This window comes from Brachypodium distachyon, chromosome 4, assembly GCF_000005505.3.
Source record: "Brachypodium distachyon strain Bd21 chromosome 4, Brachypodium_distachyon_v3.0, whole genome shotgun sequence".
Taxonomy (NCBI): domain Eukaryota; kingdom Viridiplantae; phylum Streptophyta; class Magnoliopsida; order Poales; family Poaceae; genus Brachypodium; species Brachypodium distachyon.
Window position 1 is genome coordinate 9,445,787 of NC_016134.3, and position 20,085 is coordinate 9,465,871.

The 20,085-nt window shown below is 43.7% G+C and overlaps 2 protein-coding genes and 1 pseudogene across 7 annotated transcripts; all 3 read right to left on the reverse strand.

Annotated features, from left to right (window-relative positions):
• Positions 1-197: 197 nt before the first annotated feature.
• LOC100821439 lies at positions 198-1,214 on the reverse strand. Its single transcript, XM_003577184.4, has one exon. The coding sequence runs from the start codon at positions 1,104-1,106 to the stop codon at positions 603-605; it is 504 nt and encodes a 167-aa protein (XP_003577232.1). The 5' UTR covers positions 1,107-1,214; the 3' UTR covers positions 198-602.
• Positions 1,215-7,664: 6,450 nt separating this feature from the next.
• Positions 7,665-13,032, reverse strand: LOC100821747 (splicing factor U2af large subunit B). 6 transcript variants are annotated; one of them, XM_010239094.3, is made up of 11 exons: positions 12,875-13,032; positions 11,565-11,815; positions 11,211-11,309; positions 10,827-10,906; positions 9,700-9,764; positions 9,529-9,570; positions 9,397-9,471; positions 8,670-9,290; positions 8,427-8,562; positions 8,144-8,211; positions 7,665-8,056 (listed from the first exon to the last, which is right to left on the reverse strand). In XM_010239094.3, exons 1-11 carry the CDS (start codon positions 12,929-12,931, stop codon positions 7,919-7,921), a joined length of 1,632 nt encoding a protein of 543 aa, XP_010237396.1. In that variant the 5' UTR covers positions 12,932-13,032; the 3' UTR covers positions 7,665-7,918. The 6 variants fall into 6 exon arrangements, with proteins under 6 accessions (XP_010237396.1, XP_014758607.1, XP_014758606.1 ...); XM_010239095.3 differs by having other exon boundaries at positions 7,919-8,056; positions 9,397-9,456; XM_014903121.2 differs by lacking the exons at positions 11,565-11,815; positions 12,875-13,032 and having other exon boundaries at positions 9,397-9,456; positions 9,857-10,906; positions 11,211-11,281.
• Positions 13,033-14,993: 1,961 nt separating this feature from the next.
• Positions 14,994-20,053, reverse strand: LOC100843083 (annotated as a pseudogene).
• Positions 20,054-20,085: the final 32 nt, after the last annotated feature.

Here is a 20,085-nt window from a genome sequence, read left to right on the forward strand (position 1 = left end):
GAGTACTAGTAGACCTTATAGTCCTTATATTTATTATTTATGATGTACAATATGAGGATCTTGATCCTGTCAATAGCAAAATGATCCTGCCAACCATGCTTGTCAACCGCCCAACGTCGTTTTATGATATGCTTTCCCTTTCGCTTTACCCTTTTTATTCTGCCTTAAAGTAATTCATGAAACTTGACATGTTCCACTTGTTGCACCTGCTGAGGTGTTTATTACCTCAACAGATGATAAATAGTTACAAAGACCATTCGATCTATCATGAATTTTCCATACATTTATTCTCATGCTCTGTCATCTAGTTTCTTTGAGGATGAGAAGGAAAAACGAGAAATTAACGAAAGGATCTCATAATAGTATTTTCTCTGGCCCAAAAAGGGTAAAGCGAAAGGGAAAGCATATCATAAAACGACGTTGGGCGGTTGGCTCACAGGATTATAAATACCAGGGCAGCCATACACTGCTATGTAGGAAGAACTATGGGCGATCACCTTTGAAGCACGTAAGCAAAAAGTAAGCACCAGTTCAATTATTTCGGCACATATATAGGTTTGAAGGGCGGGTAATGATCCGCATCCCAGTGGGTGGCAGAATGATCAGTTCTTAACAACTCGCGGTGCTCTCTCCATTAGCACCACTGGTTTTGGCCCGGCACAGTTCATCTTCTCATTCTCTTTCTCTGGGATATGGAAAGCTGATGCAGGGAAGGTCTTAGAAAACCCAGCAATACTCTTGCAGATGAGTTTCCCAGTTGCTGGTTCATCAAGGGTAATCTCCTCTACTGGGACCCACAGCATGAGCTCCCTGGTCTTTATCCCTTTGACCTTCTTGATCCTGCCCTTCTCTGCAAAGGCAGTGATCTCTGTGCCATAAGAGACCACCCTTCCTAAACTCTGGAAGACATGGTCTATCCTCTTCTTTTGCTTGAGCCACACAAACCCAGTTTCCTCAACATAGCCACACTCCATGATGTCCTCCAAGGGAAGCAGACCATTGGGGAGGCCTGCTTCCTTCAGCAGGAGCGTAGTGCATTGCTGGCAGATCTCATTACCATAGTAGATCTCAGCGTTGGCCTTGAGTTCATCAGCAATAAGAGCCATTGTCTAAGGATGGCTGTCTCTTCTCTCTCACACACTCGGCTCTTCTTTGATCTTTCTCTCTTTGTGTTTGCTCTGAAGCAGGTTTTGGGGGCTTAATGTGTGTGGTTTTGTGCTTCGTAGTGAAAGTTGCCGCCTTTATATAGGGCATGCCTTTTGTAATTGCACCTTATCATGTATGGAATTTTCCATCTTGCCATTATCGTTCAATGCATGGCAATGTATCATGCTATTGCTCATAAAAGCCGTAGGGTCCTCTTCTGAAGGCGAATTCTGCAAAGGATGCAAAATATCTTATATTCTTCTACTATAAAGGAACATGGCACCAGAATCAGAATGGATGTCATGTGAATGGTCCAGACTACAAATGTTACCAGCGGTTGGGGTAGTTTTTCTAGTTCTACCTTAATATTAACTGCCTCACCACAAATTCTTGTATGAACTCAACAAACCAAGTTCGGTTCAAGCTGGTATGTCATGTGAATGGTTCAGACTAGGAATCTTTCCAGAGGTTGGGGTAGTTTTTCTTGTTTTACATTAATATTAACTGCCTCATCACAAATGTTGGTGTGAACTCAACAAACCAAGTTTGGTTCAAACGTTTACTCAACACAAATGGATACCTGATCAGATAGTCCCGTTGATGCGATGTGTTCAACTCAGTTAGGGTGAGCATGGTGTTTGTCTTCTGTTCTGTACCCTGCTTTGAATAGTTTAGCATATTTGGTGCATTTTCAGGAGCTTGTTGGTGTCGTCACATTTTTTTATTTCTATGCTTAAATAGTGTCTTTTCCAATTTTGGGTTTCTGTATTTCTCCTCTTCCATGAATGAAATGTGGCAGAGGTCTCACCATTTTTAGAAAACAAAATCTTGATCACATAGATAAGTTATATGGCCACACCCACAAAGGTGATGAAATTAAGGAACATTGGAACTTTTATCCTGCTCTTCCATTTTGCTTCGAGCTTGGGAACAACAGTCTCACCCAATGCTAGCACAAAATCTTCCTATTGCTAAATCATAAATATCCAACATACCAATCCAGTATACTATTTTGAGTAGTGAAATTATCAGCTCCTTAATTGGGATTGTTTTTTTGCGAGGACCTTAATTGGGATTGTTGTTAACATACAACTCCCCAACTTTCTTTTTTGCTAAAGGCAGAATAAGTTTGCAAGTATGATCTGATTGTATCCAATTGAGTTTTATCCAGACAGTTGGGACCTTACTACACTAACTGTGAACCTGTTAGCTGCCACCCTCCACTGCCCAACACCTGACACTGACGGATTTGCCATACTCAGTGTCTGAAACAGCACATGGAGGGTATTCAATGTTGTAACATGTAAGCTTGAGGCGGGATCTGCAATGTGTTAGTGGATAATCTGATCAGTCTGTGGACAGGGCATTTAGTTTCCTAACCTAACATTGTGGTAGAGAGACAGTCTTGAGCAGTGACAGAGTTGACTTGGTCTTGCAATGGAGCTTCAGGGCATTATCTTCTGCTAGTGTATCATCAGTAGGTTAGATAACTTAGTACAAATGCAACTGTTTCTCAGTCACATTGACTGTCCATCTCTGGAATCTTTGTTCCAATTGGTCATATATGAGATGTCTTAATATTTGGTTTTAAGATAATGGAAAAATCATCCTCCCGGCCTCTGCATCATCCGATGCACACAGTCAAATTTTATGGAATATATCTTTAGATAGGTGTGTTAGGTAAATGTGTCTTATGATGGATTTGATATAATGCCAGTCTTTTGTGTAATTTTGATGCAAAACAACCAAATATAGCCGTGAGTTCCTTATGGTTTCGAACTTCCAATATAATCTGGATCTGGGGCAATGTTTTCCATCGTGCAATGAAAAGAAAACCCAATGCGAATCGGAATCCATGATGAAGAGTGTCCATCAATACTACATGGTTTTCCTACTACAGCATTGGCACTATGTACCTTGCTGCCCCCAATCTAGAGCTATTAGGCAGGACATTATTGTCGCCACGGTCCTGCATGAATGTGCCCTATTTCTTCCTTGAGTAAGACGGTATTGGAGGCCCTACTTTGATTCATTAATCTGGAGTTATGGGTACGGACTGCTACATCAGCAGCTGCGATGAATTTTCTCTGATGACCGCAAATTTTCAGTTAGATGGCGGCCGGTCGAGCAGGGAGATCTGTGCTCAAGAGATGCAGATGAAAGAGGGTCCAAAATCAGAGGTTGAATGCAGGGCAAGTACATGCATGTGCTTACTTATTTGCCTTCATGGTGACGGTGCCCCTCCCTCCGGGCCACGGCTCTCCATTATGTAGTAGATGGTGCAGTACTGCTCTTTGTTTCCTGCCTTGGATTGACTGGTGATTGGTAAAGGTAACTGATTCATCATATAACAAGGTACAGTTTGTATGTCTACCATCATATTTCAGTTACTTGCACCACATGGAATGATACCTAGAAGAGGGGGAGCAATGTTGTAGGCCATGTTTACATTACCAGTACTACATGCAAGCAGACAATGTTACATGTAGTTGTCTATTTTGCCATTATAGTGGTTCACGTGGCTCTGAACAATTAAAGGATTTACACGAAGCTATATATTTTTTATCATTTTTTTTTTTGTAAATGCTTATGTTGGGAATTCATCGTAGTCAATTTATTTGAAATGCACTGGAGTACTTGCTTGACACTAGAAATGCTCTGTATCTTTAACTGTCTAGTACAACAATTACATCTGTCCTATCTGCTTTGTTTTGTACTTTGATATGGTAATTGAACTGTAGTTCATTGCATATGTTTTATCTGCTCTATTTTGTACTCCTTCCGTTCCATAATTCTTGTCTCAAATTTGCCCAAAAATGGATGTATCTATTCCTTCGAGGTGTCTAGATACATGTAATATTTCGACAAGAATTATGGAACGGAGGAAGTACCTTGGTATGGTTCCCCTGCAGTAGACATCATAATATCCACAACTTGTCTAGTGGAAACTGCAAAAATGTTCGGTGTGACATGTATTTGGAAACCAATGCTCGTGAGTTAATCTCAAGACATCGTTGCTGCCGCGATGTCGCAGACTGTTGAATCTTAATTAGTTCTAAAATTGAAATAAAAGTTAAGAGTCGAACCCAGGTTTATATAACTTGGCCACTTTGATGTGCGCATCATTTATTTACTCTTTCATAGCATGATCTTTCAAGAATATCTTGTTCTTTCCTTAAGCAATAACCCAACGCAACATTCTAAGGTGTAGGTGATATTCCAATTAGGGCTTCAAATACCGGTGACCATTTCCTGGTGACAGTGCAGCAACCATGCTCTCGCAGGTCCCATTGATCTCAGCAGCCACCATTGTAACAATCTGAGACTGTGTCCATAATCCACAATCATCTGATCCATGCTGTCAAAATCAGACCCAGGTTGTGATCAATCGTGCTGCGGGGTTGCGACGACTTCTTTGAACAGGCAAGAATGACAGACAGCAGCTTGATCAGCAGACTGGGCACTACAGGGCACAGGCTGATGTGTCATGATGCTGTTACCTGTTAAGACTTGAAAGAGTAGAGTGGTGGTTCATTTCTTTCCCTGGGTTGTACCAATTTATGGCAAGGGGGAAGATTGCTGGTTTGGCATCTACTGCTAAATGGCACAATAGCCCAGCAGGCAGCACTGCATGGGAGGAAATAAATATCCAGCATGGGTGAGCAGGACAGAGACGGTCATGATTCTAAGTCTTTAAGATCCATGCCAGTTTCTGGAGAAAATTGTCATTGCTGTTGCATCACCTGAAGTGTTACTTGCAAATTGCATACGTTAATGCAAGGAACAAGCCAGTCTTTGTTTTCAAGTTTCTTATGTTATATATATTACGCAACAAAATATTTTCAGATAATGCAGAGACAGTAGCTTTTTTCAGATATAAAGCTGTCTAACCCTGTCAAAATATTCTTCATATAGGTTAGGTTAGACTGAGAAGCACACTTTGATTTGCTCAGTCAATTTAAATCTCTCGACAACACTCTTCTGGTGGCAAGATGAAGAAGCCGCAGGTCTCATCCTTGCCGTCAAATCTATCTACACCTAATAAAGGGAGGAGCGTTTCCATGATCGACATCCCCCGGTCCATCTCCTCGCTCCCCACAGCCCCAGGCCCTCTCCGTAACAGCCGTCTCCCGTCTCCCGCTTCTAAATCGCCAAGTGTTCAGAACCTTGCAACTGACTGTCTTGTTCTGATCCTTCACATTAGAACACCAACCGGACGATCCCTTGAATATTGAGGGAAATCACAGCAAACATACCAACGCCAGGATGGGATTCGGAGGAGCCGACTTGGGAACCAGGGACAGTTGTGGTTACTAATTGACTGCAGCCATGGCCGGTCAACTTAATTGATGCATGCTTGTGGCTGGACAACACGTATGACGTATGGATGCAAGCAACTGAATGAACATCTTGCAGATCCAGCAGGCGCCGTCGGCCTTCGTACCTCCTTGTACTCCAGTGGGTACCAAACGTGGCCCGGCCGCGAAAGCCATATATATCTGGTGGTTGGCGTATGTGAGATCCACTGGAAAGCCGGTCGTGGTGATCGATCTAGGCATAGGTTTTGATGCATCGATCGAGATTAAAGGTCACATATTTTCAACTAGTGTTCATACATACACATATTTACAAGAATCCACTTTACCAAGTGTAAGTTCAATATTACTAGGACTGCCTGTGCGTTGCAACGGAAATAGAAAATGTATTGTTATGACTATGCTCAGGCAAGAAAACTATTATCTCGTATCTTCTCTAATCATAGTTTTTCATGATTATTATCTTGTATCCAAGAGGACAAGTTACATAATTTTTCCTGGAGCTAGTTCTAATCAATTTCTAAGTTATAATGGCTTGTCCTATATTTATTCTTGCAAGTGATGTTTGCATACGTACATCATTGGTTTTGGACTCTTGGAAGCTATGTTAATAAGAAAAAACTCATATGGACAAAGTGACGAACTTTACAGTTTTGTGTCCATATTCATTTTATTCAGAAAGTGTGAGCGCCGGCTTCAATCAGGCAGCCCAAGCGATTGAGACGGGGAAGGGAGGCTGCTACCCTGGAGCCCCATGACGGAGCTGCCCTCACCGCAGCCCGGAACGGCGGATCAGGAGTTGGTGGCAGCGTCGGTGGGTTAGGGGATTGCTTGTGGACGCAGACGTCCTGGGCGCGCGCGGTCAGGAGATGATGGCGGCATAGGGAATTCAGGAGATGGTGGTGTCCAGCGAGATGGCACGGGGGGTTCGGTAGGGAGAGAGGAGGCGGCGACCGTTCGTCTCAGATTTGGATTCACCCGCCGAAGAGGACAGCGCGGGCGTGAAGGAGACGGCGGCGGGGCGCAGCAAGGGCGCGTCAGCAGCCGCGTTAGTCGGCTGCGGCAGCGAGGGCACGGCGGCGGCAGGAGAAGTGACTTGTGCGGGTGGGAGGAAGAGGCGGATCGGGGCAAGGTGCAGAGGGACCGATTGAGATCGGGAGGGGGCGGCGTGCGAGAGTGGATAGGGTCGGGTCGGACCGCGTGGGACGAGGCCCGTACAGCGCCCGCCGCAGTCTTTTTATAAAATTTAATAAATAGTAATATTATAAAAGTGAGTCTTTTTATATATACTTCTACCTCACAATTTATTGAAAATTGCCTAATTGATTATATTTTTTTACGGAAGCACAATTGATTCAAATCTCCTGACGAGATTTATGTTTTGTTTTTCCAATATAAATTAGGGGGATAAATCTTTACATGATTGCCTCTTGATCTTATCTCCAATAGTGTGTATCAAACATCATATCTCCAATAGGCCTTATTCGGTCTGGTCTTTGGTTACGCACGAGACACAATGTTTTGACAGGTTCTTGGGAAGAGGTAATATCCTAATCTTGTGGTTTGGTGGACCATATTGATGGTATCTAGAACATATGTCACGATATAAGATAGGAGTTATCGAGATTTTCAGCGTTCTGGTGTACGCTGAGTCGTAACTATCGATGACACCTACTCTGTCGTGGATAGGGGAGCCCAAATCAATTTTTACAAAGATTCATTTTAAAGAGACGGTGTGCCGCGCATGTACACTTAGTATATGCATCCAATGTCAAATTTTGACATTCAATCGAAATGAATTTTAACTTATCAAAAGTCATTATGATTGAATATCAAATTATGTTGTTATCTTTTTTTATAAAGGTGAATGTTTACATGCATTATGTTTGACACATGTGAAAGCAAAAAGAATTAAAAACCCGTGACAACGCACGGGCATTGTACTAGTCAAACTAATGTATACATGCTAATTGGAAAGTTCAACTTTTAGGTCAGTCCTATTGTTCAAATCGTGAAAAAAAATCATAATCAGAGCTTACTTACCAAACAAGGTACTCCCTCCGTCCAACAAAAGCTGTCTCAAGTTTGGCAAAATTTAGATTTATCAAGCCATGACTTAGTGTATAAATGAAATTTAAATTTAGTCAAAGTTAAGGCATCCTTTGTTGGACAGATAGAATACAAATGCTGAACAGACGTAAGGAGCAGCTAAATAAAGATAACTCTTTTAAGTCATTTGCCAGGTACAAGCTAAAGGTAGAGTTAGCAACAAAAAATATCCAAGCTATAAGTAGCGGCCAAGAAAATTACACCAACTTTTTGGTTACCTATCATACAATCTTAATAAATAGCAGCTCTGCGACCCAGTGCTACAATGTTCGACTTGGGAGGAACAAAAATCCTGATGTAAACAGAACAAACCACGGAAACACTGTTGTCATTGGTGACGAGATAATTTATGCATCAAACTCCTCATCAGAGAACTTATTCTCAGGGTAAAAGACCGCAACCACCGGGTTCCCACCGAATTTTCTTCCGTGCATCGCCGTCTTTGCTTTGGTGGAGCCGTCGACATCTGCGTACTCCAAGAACACCTGGAATGGGAAGTCCATGCATTCGAAAGATTCAGTGCAATGCAAATGTTTATGTAAAGTTTGAACCACACTAAACACAATGCTCACCTTTCCAACTCCCGCGACTGGCTCTCCACTGGGATGAGGCCGTGGGATGACAACTTTCACCAAGGTACCTGCAGAACGTACATCAGACAACAGAGTAGGGATTACCAGGAGAATCAGCTAACAGAAATAAATCAAGTCAAAGTACATAAAGGTAGAAAGAATAAATGCCCGACATGCGCAGAGAACACATGAAAGAGTGGAACCTAGTCCAACCGCTGATTGGGAAGCTAAATTATACACTTCAAAGATGAAAAATAGAGGGCGGGGAGTTCACAGAATTTACCATATTTCCCAGCTTCCAACCTCATGTCCTCCATAATGTCCTCATATTCTTCATCATCTTTTAATTCATCAGCTGTAACAACCTGGGTCAGGCATATAACCTTTGTAGGAAGCGCTCCAACTTGATACACAAGTTTCTGTAAAAGAACCACATTTTGTGTCAGAATCCAAGAATTTCATACATACTATCTAATTGGCATAAGAGAACAATTAGCTGATCATGGGTTGAATAGTTGAGCTCTACCTGTAGTTGCACCTGTTGCTGTGCCTGCAACAGGATATTTTCCTGCTCTGGTCTAGGCTGGGCTGAGCCCTGGTTTGCTCGTCTGACAGTGAGAGTTTTGTCTCCCATCTTGATACCATTTAGAGCAGCGCAGGCTATGTCAGTGACATTGAGGTCCTGGTAAACACAGAACGCATAGCCCTTTGAGTTACCAGTTTCCCTATCCTTCACGAGATCAAATCCTCGAAGAGACCCAAAGGATTCAAGCAACTCCCGGACTTGAGCCTCTGTGAAGTAATAGGGAAGGCCACCAACAAAAATACGGTCCGGGCCTTCTAACCCTCCAGCTGAGCCTGGTGTTAGGCCAACTGCAGCAAGGTTCAGATTCGAGCTTGGCTGGCTTGGGCCCAGGGCAGATGCAAGAGAAGGGTTATAATCTGTTGGTCTTCTAACCTTCACTGGTGCGCCTTCAAACAAAATGCCGTCGAGGGCCATTGCGTTGCTTGCTTCCTCCACAGACCTCATTTCCACAAAAGCAAATTTCTTGTCATGGTTTATGTAGACGTTAAGAACAGCATCACCTGGACCAGCAGTGTTGCCTCCAATAGCAGCCATAACTTGATTAAAATATATTGCAACAGACTGCAGAAAAGGAAACCAATGTAACCAACAGTTGTATTTTTTTGACTCTAGGTTCTGGGGAAGGGGAGCAATGGGCAGTAGAAATAAGTGATTCAAGTGTATGGACCTGTTCATTGGCAGTTGGAGGAAGGCCACCAACATAAACACGTCGAGCATGCCGAGTAGCCTGAGGAAAAATATGCTGGCAAATTGTTTATCAACACCCGCAGTAAATTATTATAAACAAAAAAACTCATACCTGTTGAGTCATTGCTTGCGGCTGCATGACAAGGGGATTGAACTGCTTCAAACAAATAAGTTTGATTACAAACCAGAAAAGAGAACAGTTCCGTATATAAAACAAATTAAAAATAGCAGAGGTGAATGTTCTTTTGACACTGGAGGCAATTAAAAATGCAAGAATAATCACCTGTCCAACAGCAAAAGGGAGCATGTTTGGAAACATTCCAGGAATAGAAGAGCCCGGTAACTGACCTGCAATATATCAATAAATTTCTAGTAGGAAGCATATTCAATTAGCGATAAAGATTATTGCTCTGTAAACCTGATTACTTCTCAGTTCTCACCATCAGTCTGGATCTCAAATGGACCCAGCTGTGCAGTATTTCAAGCCAAAAGAATAACAAGTTCACAAGCACAAGTGTAATAATCATGAAGCTAGCAATCTGTAATACTTGCTAGCTGAAGATGGACAAGACGATATCAAACCAGAGTACTGATTCCTCCTTGTACATTAAAGCTACAGTAGGCCGTGCATTCCATCGGCAGCAGTGGGGCAAGTGACCCAAGATTGCCTTCTTAACATACACATACACAAAACAGACAAACAACAAAAGAACAAAAGCAAAAAAGTTTTGCTCAGTTTTCAGTTACAAGTATAATAATAAAATGGAAACTTACAACTTATTTGTATCAGAAGATACTAATAACACGTGTAAGGGGGGTCTTAGATGGATGGGTGCTCAGCAGGTGCTTACGGAGAAAAAGAATGTGTTGGATGTTACTTTCTCCCTCCTATATCACCACTGCCTCTCCAGGTACCTCGTATGGTGTTGTGACTATAACAAAAATTACCATATCCTTTCTTCTCACCTTATTGGGGGATGGTTCAAGGTAGATCCCACTAAGCATGTTTAACAATTAACAGTCTTTGTACTTCCTATGTTAAGGTGCTTGGAAATATACTAATATGGCACTTACAACAATATGTCCAACAACAATATGTCCAACAGTGCCTATAGTAGAAGTGCTCTGACAAGAATTGCAAAGCATGGTGCTCAACAATGATAAGTTTGACTGGTTATATGTTAGGAGCCTATAGCTAGTAGTACTGTAGAATAATGAGGTGGAAAATAATGGTTGGCCAGGTTGTCAATAAACGGCCAAAATTCATTCAGCGACAGCTATAATTCCTTTTAAGAATACACATGAAACACACTTACCAATCTCAAGACAAGAAAATTTGTGAAGTACCCAAATAAACTAAATAAAACTGCAATAATCAAAGGAATAAAAACTTAGTTGATAAGAGCATACTTGGGGCTGGAATAGTAGGAAACTGAGGAACTACAGCTTGCGCTGATGTTGGTCCCAGGTCAAATCCACTAACTCGCTTGCTGCATCAACACAAATGGTACTAATGAGAAATTAAAGTGGAAAAGTGAAAACTGCAAGATACAAGTAACTGTAACAAAGAGACAAAACCACATCAAGAAATTTAAAGACCTTAGCCAGAAATGTTGAACTATGTATTGCACATGCCTCAGAAAGATAATGCACAAACAAATAACACAACACACAACATATAGGAAAACATCAAATATGTATATGTTGAATAACACGTTGATTTGACTTCTCTGCAGAACTATACTCAGCACCGAGAAGGTGATAAAACATAGCTGGACAGAATGCAATCTATACCTTTTTGAACGAGAGCGAGACCGAGATCTGCGATCCCTGCCGCGTTCACGAGAACGTGAGCGATGCCTGCGATGTCCATCTCTTTCACGGTCTCTTCTCCTGTGTTATTACAAGCATAAATCACAAATCATTTTTTTATGCAGAATACAAAAAAAATAGATATGTGCATTTCAGAAATCATTTCCAACAGGTGCAAGAGATGGTAGAATAACTTCTGCATTGGCCATAATACATGTTGCCTATGTAGATTCCGAAGGTCATTACTTTTGACGCAAATCATGCAACTAAAATAGCCAGAACCAAAACTACACTAGTTAGGTGCACATAAAGCACAAAATGCCTTAACAGCCATACCTTTCAGAATCGCGGCTCCTGTGACGATCATGATCATCAGGACGATCTCGGTGCTCCCTTTTCTCACGGTGATGACTTCGATGGCGATCCCTATCCTTGTCCCTGTCCCGATCCTTGTCTACATCCCTGTCCCTACCCCGATCCCTGTCTCTTCCTCTATCTCTGTCACGGTCTCTGTGACGGTCCTTGTCTTTCTCTCTGTCTCGATCCCTGGATTTTGACAACCCTTCTTCACGTGGATGTGTATCAGCCTGGAAGTAGGATGGTATTAGTTTGAGTTCACCAACATAGAGACACAAGACAGGCATGGTAAATAGGGCTCCTTAAATGTTTTCCCATGCGAAACACATGTGCCAGGTTCCACTTTTCCAAGGAATAACTGAACAAATAAAGCTCCTGAACGCAATAACATAATACAGCGGGGGAACAAGTACAAATATGCTCCCAGCAAAGATGTGCATTACGAGCAACAACAAGATCAGAGGCCTGTTGTCAGTCAGTGCATACATGACATGCACAGGAGCTTCTGGTCAAAGTCTTAATGATCAAGCTGCTTTTGTTTAGCGATAACATATCTAGAAACAGAGGCGTTGACGACTGACAGTCAAACAGTGTATGCTGAACTCTACAGATGCAACATCTATATCTTACTCCCTCCGTTCGATAATTCTTGTCTCAAATTTGACCAAAAATGAATGTATCTATTCCTAAAAAGTGTCTAGATACATGTAATATTTCAACAAGAATTATGAAACGGAGGGAGTACAACAGAACCACTCCTGCTTATTCAAGCAGTTAGGAACTCAAACTGTGTGGACTTTTGCGTGCTGCTACTATCGCCGCTGCCTCTACTCAAACCAACAAACATACCCACAGAGCTAAAAAAACAAAACCATTTCTTCTACACGCCCAATGCTCACACAACTCAGCCCAGCTAGGTCAAACAGACAAATCGATCTACCGGAGCCAAGCGAGATCACAAAAATTCGAGCAACCCCAGTCGCCGTTTTCGCCACCAGCAGCACAACAACCGCATCTAGATCGAGCCCGAGAACAAAACCCGGGGGAACCTCTCCCCTCCCCCAAGCGATTGCGATTGAATCTAGGGCGCACCAGATCAACGGACCCCGCTGGCGGCTAAACACAGCGAAAACCAAAAGGCGAAACTACCGCGGGTAGATCGAGCGGGCCGGCCGGAGCGGGACGGAAACCCCAGAATGACGGAGGGTCGCCCCCGCCCCGCCCAGCCGAAGCAAATACGGCGCCGGGACCGGAAACGTAGAGAGAACGGAGACTAAGGGGTTCGTTACCTCAGCGCGGACGTCCTCAACGACGAGGTCTCCGCCGCCGCCGTTGTCGTCGGCCATGTCGCGTGGTCGGGGTCTGGGGCTCGAAGGTGGAGAGAAAAAGAGAGAGAGGGTTTGGGGAGAGACTTCGGGTTCAGGCTCGGGCACTCGGGAGCGATATGAGATGCTTCGATTCGATGGCCCGTGGGCCGTGGGCCTCGCCTGGTCACCAATCTTAAAGCAGCCCGCCGGGCTTTTTCTACGGTGCGGCCGCAATCTTTTACCACGGTTTCTTGGGCTGGATCTGGAAGCCTGAAGCAGACAGAATCTAAGGTCCCAATCTCACGAGCTAATTCTCAAAAAAAATAAAAAAAATCTCATGAGCTAATGCTGGCTTCTCTATTCGAATTCTAAATTTGAACTGCCTGATTTATGCAGGAACATAAACCTGAGACAAGCCAAGATAAGAGTAGAACAGATTTGATTCGACGCAAACGGTCACGGATCAGCGCATTCCGTTTTTCACTGAAAAAAGATGACATGAACCACACACACACACGCAGGAAGAAACTCTGGGAGGGTTTTGACTCCCCCATGAAGAAAATAACACCATCATCAGAAATCACTGTCTGTGGTGCAACAAAAATTTCCCTGAAAAAACACCACCGTCAGAAGCCCGCTCCGGTTTCGACAGGGTCACAAATGAGTCAGGAAAAATATGTAGGGATGTATGAACAGACGGAAGAAGCTGACCAACCGGCAGCGCCGAGAGGCCTCAAACATACAGTAGTCGTGAACACAATGTACATTCAGATGCAGTTAGTATAATCATCACTTGCTCAACATTCCCTTCACTATCTTCCTGATGCAAGAACATCAGACATCGCAGGCCACAGCACACAGTGTATTTAACGGTTCCGGCACATAATTACAGGAGGCAGCAGAGGGAGTTAGTACTTACTGACTCTGATAATCACATGGAGATCAATACTTCACACTTCTTCGAGGGAACATGCCTGATCTTTTGCCAGTTTAGATGTCCGACTGTTCGACAAGACTGTGTGAACTCATCATTGCATTGAAAGAGTGTAAGCTCCTCAAGAGACTGGGGCTAACGTGGAATCGGTCGACCCCACTATCTACATCCTCTTTGTACCCACATGTTTTTACTTAAGCCCACCAATTTTGGCATATACTGCAGAGAGATTAACAGAGAAAACAATACTTATGTCAGGCACTTATTTTTTTCTGACTACTTTTTACTTTTCTATGGTTCTCTCCTTTTTTCTCTCCGTGTCCCACTTTCAAGTACATTGTGATACATGACATGTTTTTAAGTACATATTTAGTATATTATGATAACTGGACTATACCTTATCAGTTTTTAAATACCTCGTGTACATGAACTTGTGAGACTACCACATCGTATGGTACATCACAGGTACCTTATCAATTTTTAAGCAGATCGTGTACATCAGAATAGTACTTCACAGATACATCACAGTACATGACATATACATGACGAGTACAACAAAATACATCACAGATACATCAAGTTACATGACAAGTACATTAAGATACATCAATCAGAGATACCTAAATACTTTGAGAAAACAAAGTACCTACTCAATCACAAAACGAAGTACCTACATCGATGGATGAAAGAGATAGAAGGAAGGAATCGAAGACGAAAACTTGAATTCAACACGTACTATCCCCTTCCTTCCTAAGTACCTGCTTGATCACAGTACCTCCAATCAAAGTACCTCATTCGTACTCTTAGTTGAAAGAGAAACCACGAGATCCCAAATCCAAGTACCGACGGGGCACGAGTTCAAAGGGCGACGGAGGCAGCCGTAGTTCAGACCACGGCCGACGGCGGGGACGGTGGAGGGCGGGACGGCGGTGGAGCCCGAGGCGGCGGGAGCGGGGGCATGGCCGGCGATGGAGGGCGAGACGACGGCATGGGCCGCGCCGGCGGAGGCCGGGGGAGGCCGGGACGGATCCAGATCCAAGGATGGGGGAGCACGAGGTGGGTGAGAGAGAGAGAGGGACGCGTAGAGAGATGAGAGGAGAGAAGCCATCTGCTGATCACTTGGGGGCTGAGGGATTAAGAAAAAAGAAAAGAAAAAAAAAGGCACACGTGGTTGGTAGGCATGGGGGGTTTAGATCGTGGGAAGAGTAGGTTTGGCAGACTGGGGCAGTATTGGAAGAGACCGAATATTCAAGCAATTATAGATATCCAGTCTCTTGAGCGACAAGAGGCGCTCCATATTGCCTGGCAAGGCTTCCCAGCTGCAGTGAAAAAGCCTGAGCGAACGGAGATGAATGAAAGCCTCAAGGTCAGGAGCAGGCGCCAGTTGGCTCCATTCATAAAAGAAAAGTTCTTGCAGGTCCTTTGGCCCACCGTTCTGCTTACCCACCATCCAGTTTGGATACCTTGAACCTCCGTAGTTCCAGATTCTCAGTTTTTCAAGTCCCACAGGAGGACAAAGACCCTCAAGCACCTCTGCTTCAACTTCTGGACTACACCTTGGATCGCCATCACCGTCACCCCAGGACAGTGACAGAAAAGTGAGTCGTTCCTTGGCAGGTAGATTGGCTTCAAGAGCTTCCTCCTTGCTTTTGACATTCCCAAGGCCATTGATATACAGTTTGCCATTAAGCTTGTTTAGGTCCTTCAACTGCTGTACCTCGTACCCTTTTTTATTCCTTGCTGTGAAGCCTGGCAACGTTTGGAGTGAGATCAGGCTGCCTATGTTTGGGAACTTCAGTTCTGACCCGCAGAATACATGCCGCAAATTGATAAGGTCAGCAGAGGGACATACTACTTTTAGGTTCTCCTCAAAATCGAGTACCTGGATATGATAAAGTTTGGTCAGTGTGCTTGGTAAAATTACCCTGCAGCTCCAGCTTGTATGAAAGGCAAAATAGCGTAGATGCTTAAATGACCGATAGATTCTGGCATCGAGAACATATCGTGTTCTGAGGGTAATGCCGATGCAGCAAAATCCTGACTGAAACCTATGGCCAATCACTTCTAGTAACCTTCTTTGCTAAATCATGCAGAAGATCATGAATTGTAAACCAATCAGTATTATATACACTTGGTTGAAGAAATGAGCATGACACTAACTCTTGAAGGTAGCATTCGGCTACATCTTCCATGTTCTCTGCTGCACAAGTGGTCTTTACAAATCCTTGCGCTATCCACAGGTGAACTAACTTATTTCTTCTCAACTTGCATCTTCTGGGGCACATATTGCAGTATTCAAAGCATCGCCTTATATCCACATCAAGTTGCATATAGCTCCACCAAAGAGCTCCCGTGGTCCCATTTAAAACGTCTAGTCCTGCAGTTGTTCTCCAGAAATTGACATTGTATTTTCCCCGAAGCTGTCCTGCCACCATTACTGCTGCAATAGGTGATCTGTGTAGCTTTTTTGCGATCTTTCTCCCAAAAGGTATGAATTCTTCATCATGAATGCCTGTACCATCCAATGCATAATGCATGAACATTCTGAAGTATTGCTCCTCATCCAAATCAGATATTGCAATAGGTTGACCAGCACCTAGAACTCTAACTGCATCTTCTCTTCGAGCCGTCACCAGGATTTTGCTTCCTTTCATCCCAACATTGAGTGGAGAAAGTAGCTCATGCCTCATGGTAATTGTTGTCCTTGGCCCAAAAATCATCCAATATCAAGAAAAAACGTTTACCACTCAATGATTTCTTCAACTTATCTTCCAGATCTTCACGACGTGAAATCTTGGAGTGTGGATCTTTGGTAATATCCTTCAGCATTTAACTTTACATGGTCAAGAATATGTCGAGTCAGAGTAGTCTTCCCAGACCCTGCAACGCCGTATATGCCAATCACAGAGTAACATTTACTGCTGCTGGAGCTCGGTGCATCACCCTGTGGTGTCTCACGGAGCATCTTTGCCATTATCTCATTAAGCAATGCCTCTCGACCAAATACCTTGCAGCTACTTGATCTAATTTTTCTCCTGCTCATGTTGACAATATCATTCGGCACGCCCTTGCTTGCTGCGTCCAAGAGATGTGACTTCTTCACTTCACTTACAGCTATTTCTACCCTTTCTATTCTTTTCTTCAAGTTCCGTCTTGAGATAGCAGGAAGTACAGAATCTACCCCAGTGGCATTGTCCTGCAAGAAGCAAAATCTCAGTGAGTAGGCCAGTCAGAAATCTTATTCTATCTATCAAATATAGGCTATAATGCAGAGCAAATTGAATATCATTCGTTGACCAGAAATGGCCATGCCTAAGAAATACCCCCTCCGTCCCAAAATAAGTGATGTGGATTTGTATAGATTTTTATACAAATCCATGTCACTTATTTTGGAACAGAGAGAGTACAAAAATCGCAGGTAGCACAGAACTGGCCAAAAGGAAAGATAACCATGTGAGTATCTTATAGTCTCTAATGGAGTATATCCAGAGTGACAAAGAAAGTACAATACATACATAGAGGGACATTAGATGAGAAGTGGTGATGAAATTGGTACCTGGGAAATTGTGATGCCAATCACGTCATAGGACCAGTCTCGGTAAAAGCAAGCAACCCCCATTGCATGACCTAACCAGTAGAGTATGGACCGACAACAGTTCTTGAAGAGGTCGAAAGAGCTGCACCAACAAGAGAGCCACCACACCGAGGAATTGGTGAGCACAACAGTAGTCAACAGAACTGATTCATCTGAGGCTGCAGCACCAGCAGTCACCAGAAGTAGTCTTCATCACTAGTATTGCGGTGCGAGGGTGCAGCAGAGCCAGAAAGTATATCGCCTGGCCTGCGTAGGAACCAACACAAGGACCACTTCTGCACCCACTGGAGTAGTTGGGCTGATCCGCTTCGAATGATGTGTGCAACCTTGAGGCAGCTCCTGTTGCAGCGAGCAGTGCAGGTCCCCAGTGCGCCACACAGCCGCTGCCGCCAGCCGCTGCCATCGCCGACGACCTTCCTCTCGATCCAGTGATAATTGACGAGATCGAGGATATCTTCCGCTTCGTCCCGAGCATGCCTCAGTATGTCGTCCATCTTGTTCAGTGTGATCACGTTAGATGTCTCGTTTTTAGCTTCTCTCAGCATCCATTGTTCCTCTACCTCCTGCAGAGTCTTGTTCAACGCAGGGATAATGTGGATCTCCAGCTCCTGGAGCTTCTGTGATGCGTCAAAGCCGAGGTAGGAAAGGATTTTGGACCGCAGCAAGCCAATGATGGGCGTGAGCAACCAGCCCAACACAGTTATGGACAACCCAGCTGCGGCAATTTCCCAATCTGTGTCCATGGAATGCTGTCAATTCAGAAGGAGAGCAGGGGCAGAGGGGACGGACAGTAGTTTTCTAGAGGGAAATTTTGTTGGGAAGAACAAGAGGGAGGAGAGATAGTGAAATGGAGATTTTTAGGGGAGGCAATAACGTACAGTAAACAATTTTGAGTGGGTTAGGAAAGAACAAAGGGGTGTTAAATAGCAGCTTCTCCAATGTGTCAAAGCTGAGGTAGGTGGAGCATTCCTCCTTCCTTTGAAAAGCTCACAGCAGGTTCTCCGAAAAGTCTCCGGTCATATTTTACATCCATGCATCAGAATCTGATTCCCCACGAGAAGCTTCACCATGAGTACGGGCACCGGTTATAGTATGACTAGCATTTTATTCAGAAAAGGACCAAATCTCCTGAGCCATCCTAGTGGTCAGGAGGCGACCGTGTCACCAGCAAAGAAGCAGATTTGCGAAGAGAGAGAGAGAGAGAGGGGGGGGGAGAGAACTCTGGTTCTTCCAACTTCCCTGTAGATTTACAATTATTCTTGCACTCCTACTTTATTAATACTTTAGGAAGAAATTGTCTTTACTTCAAAGAAGACTTCTGACGGATCATGATTTATCAGTGAGAGTTCAGTGTTCAGTTGGGAGCTATATTGACATAACCTGATGGGAAGACTGATTCCGTGTTATCTGGCACCTATGATTTACCCTCTTTCTCACCGCAGTTAATAATTTACAACCTACAGTACAATTAGTTCAAATTTGTCAATTTGGCAGTTATTAACATTTTCATTTGCCTCTTCGAAGGGCAAATCCTCGACTAAATGATAGTGTAAGGGGTAAATCTTACAGTACATTAAGAAGGGGTGCATCATAGAGTGAACGAGAGAGAAAATATCAGTAGACATCAGAAATTCAGAAGGTACCAACTCTTTGCCACCTCACCTCATATGAATAAACAAAGAAATCTCCGTGCAAATGCCAAGGCAATCAGTCAAAGCAAGGGCGGAAACGACTTGGACATGTATAATATCATGTGAACAAGTAAAAGGAAACAACTTTGTGTGGGGGAGAACAAAATCATGTTTGCATAGCATTCACCAAGGTGAGCTACGGACATCCGAAGTGCAAGTAACAATGAAGAAAGGTGTTTGAACAAAGACTGTTTTTCCTGCTGGTTTTGTTCACAACAAGGGGGGCTGGCTGTCGATCAACATGCATCTATATTAATTATATAACCATTGGTGTTAATTATATAACAAAATTTCCCTCCTTTCGTTTTAAAACCACTCAACTCTTTGCACTTAATATATTAAGGGAGCTCAAGAAAGGTTCACAGGGTACAAAAATAAGGACCCTGAAACATAGAAAACGACCACCACAGCCTGGCCCAGGAGAGCATCAAGATTCAAGCTCTTTCCTGCAAGTTCTCACGCTAGTGGGAGCAGCTACCGAATGAAGTGTAGAACCAGTAAAAATAAACTAGTATCCTGCCAATGTGAATATGTGGTGAAACATCAAGACCAAGTTGACTACTAAATCAATCTGGACGAGCCTTGGTCCAATCTCAATATGACCGCTTGCTGCATCTTCCTCGATGGAAAATTCAAAATCGGCCAGTTCTCGCATCTCCTTCGATAGAAATCCAAGGTTCTCTCTCAAATGTGGACGAGATGCATAACGAAACATGCAGGAAAGAAAAAATACGATGCATCTAGTAAGAACTTGCAGAGAAGATGTAAACCTAAGACACAGAGAAGCAGAGAGGACCCGGCATCTAGCGTTACCTGCGTGGAAGCTTCTGGAGATGGGCGACGGGGGATTGCCAGCGACAGTACCGGACCGGAGCTCTCACGCCGGCCGCCGCCATCCTCCGCCGCTGCCGAGCAGAATCGAGAGAGAGAGAGAGGACAGATTCAAGGGCTGTAATAGTAATGGGCCTCCAGA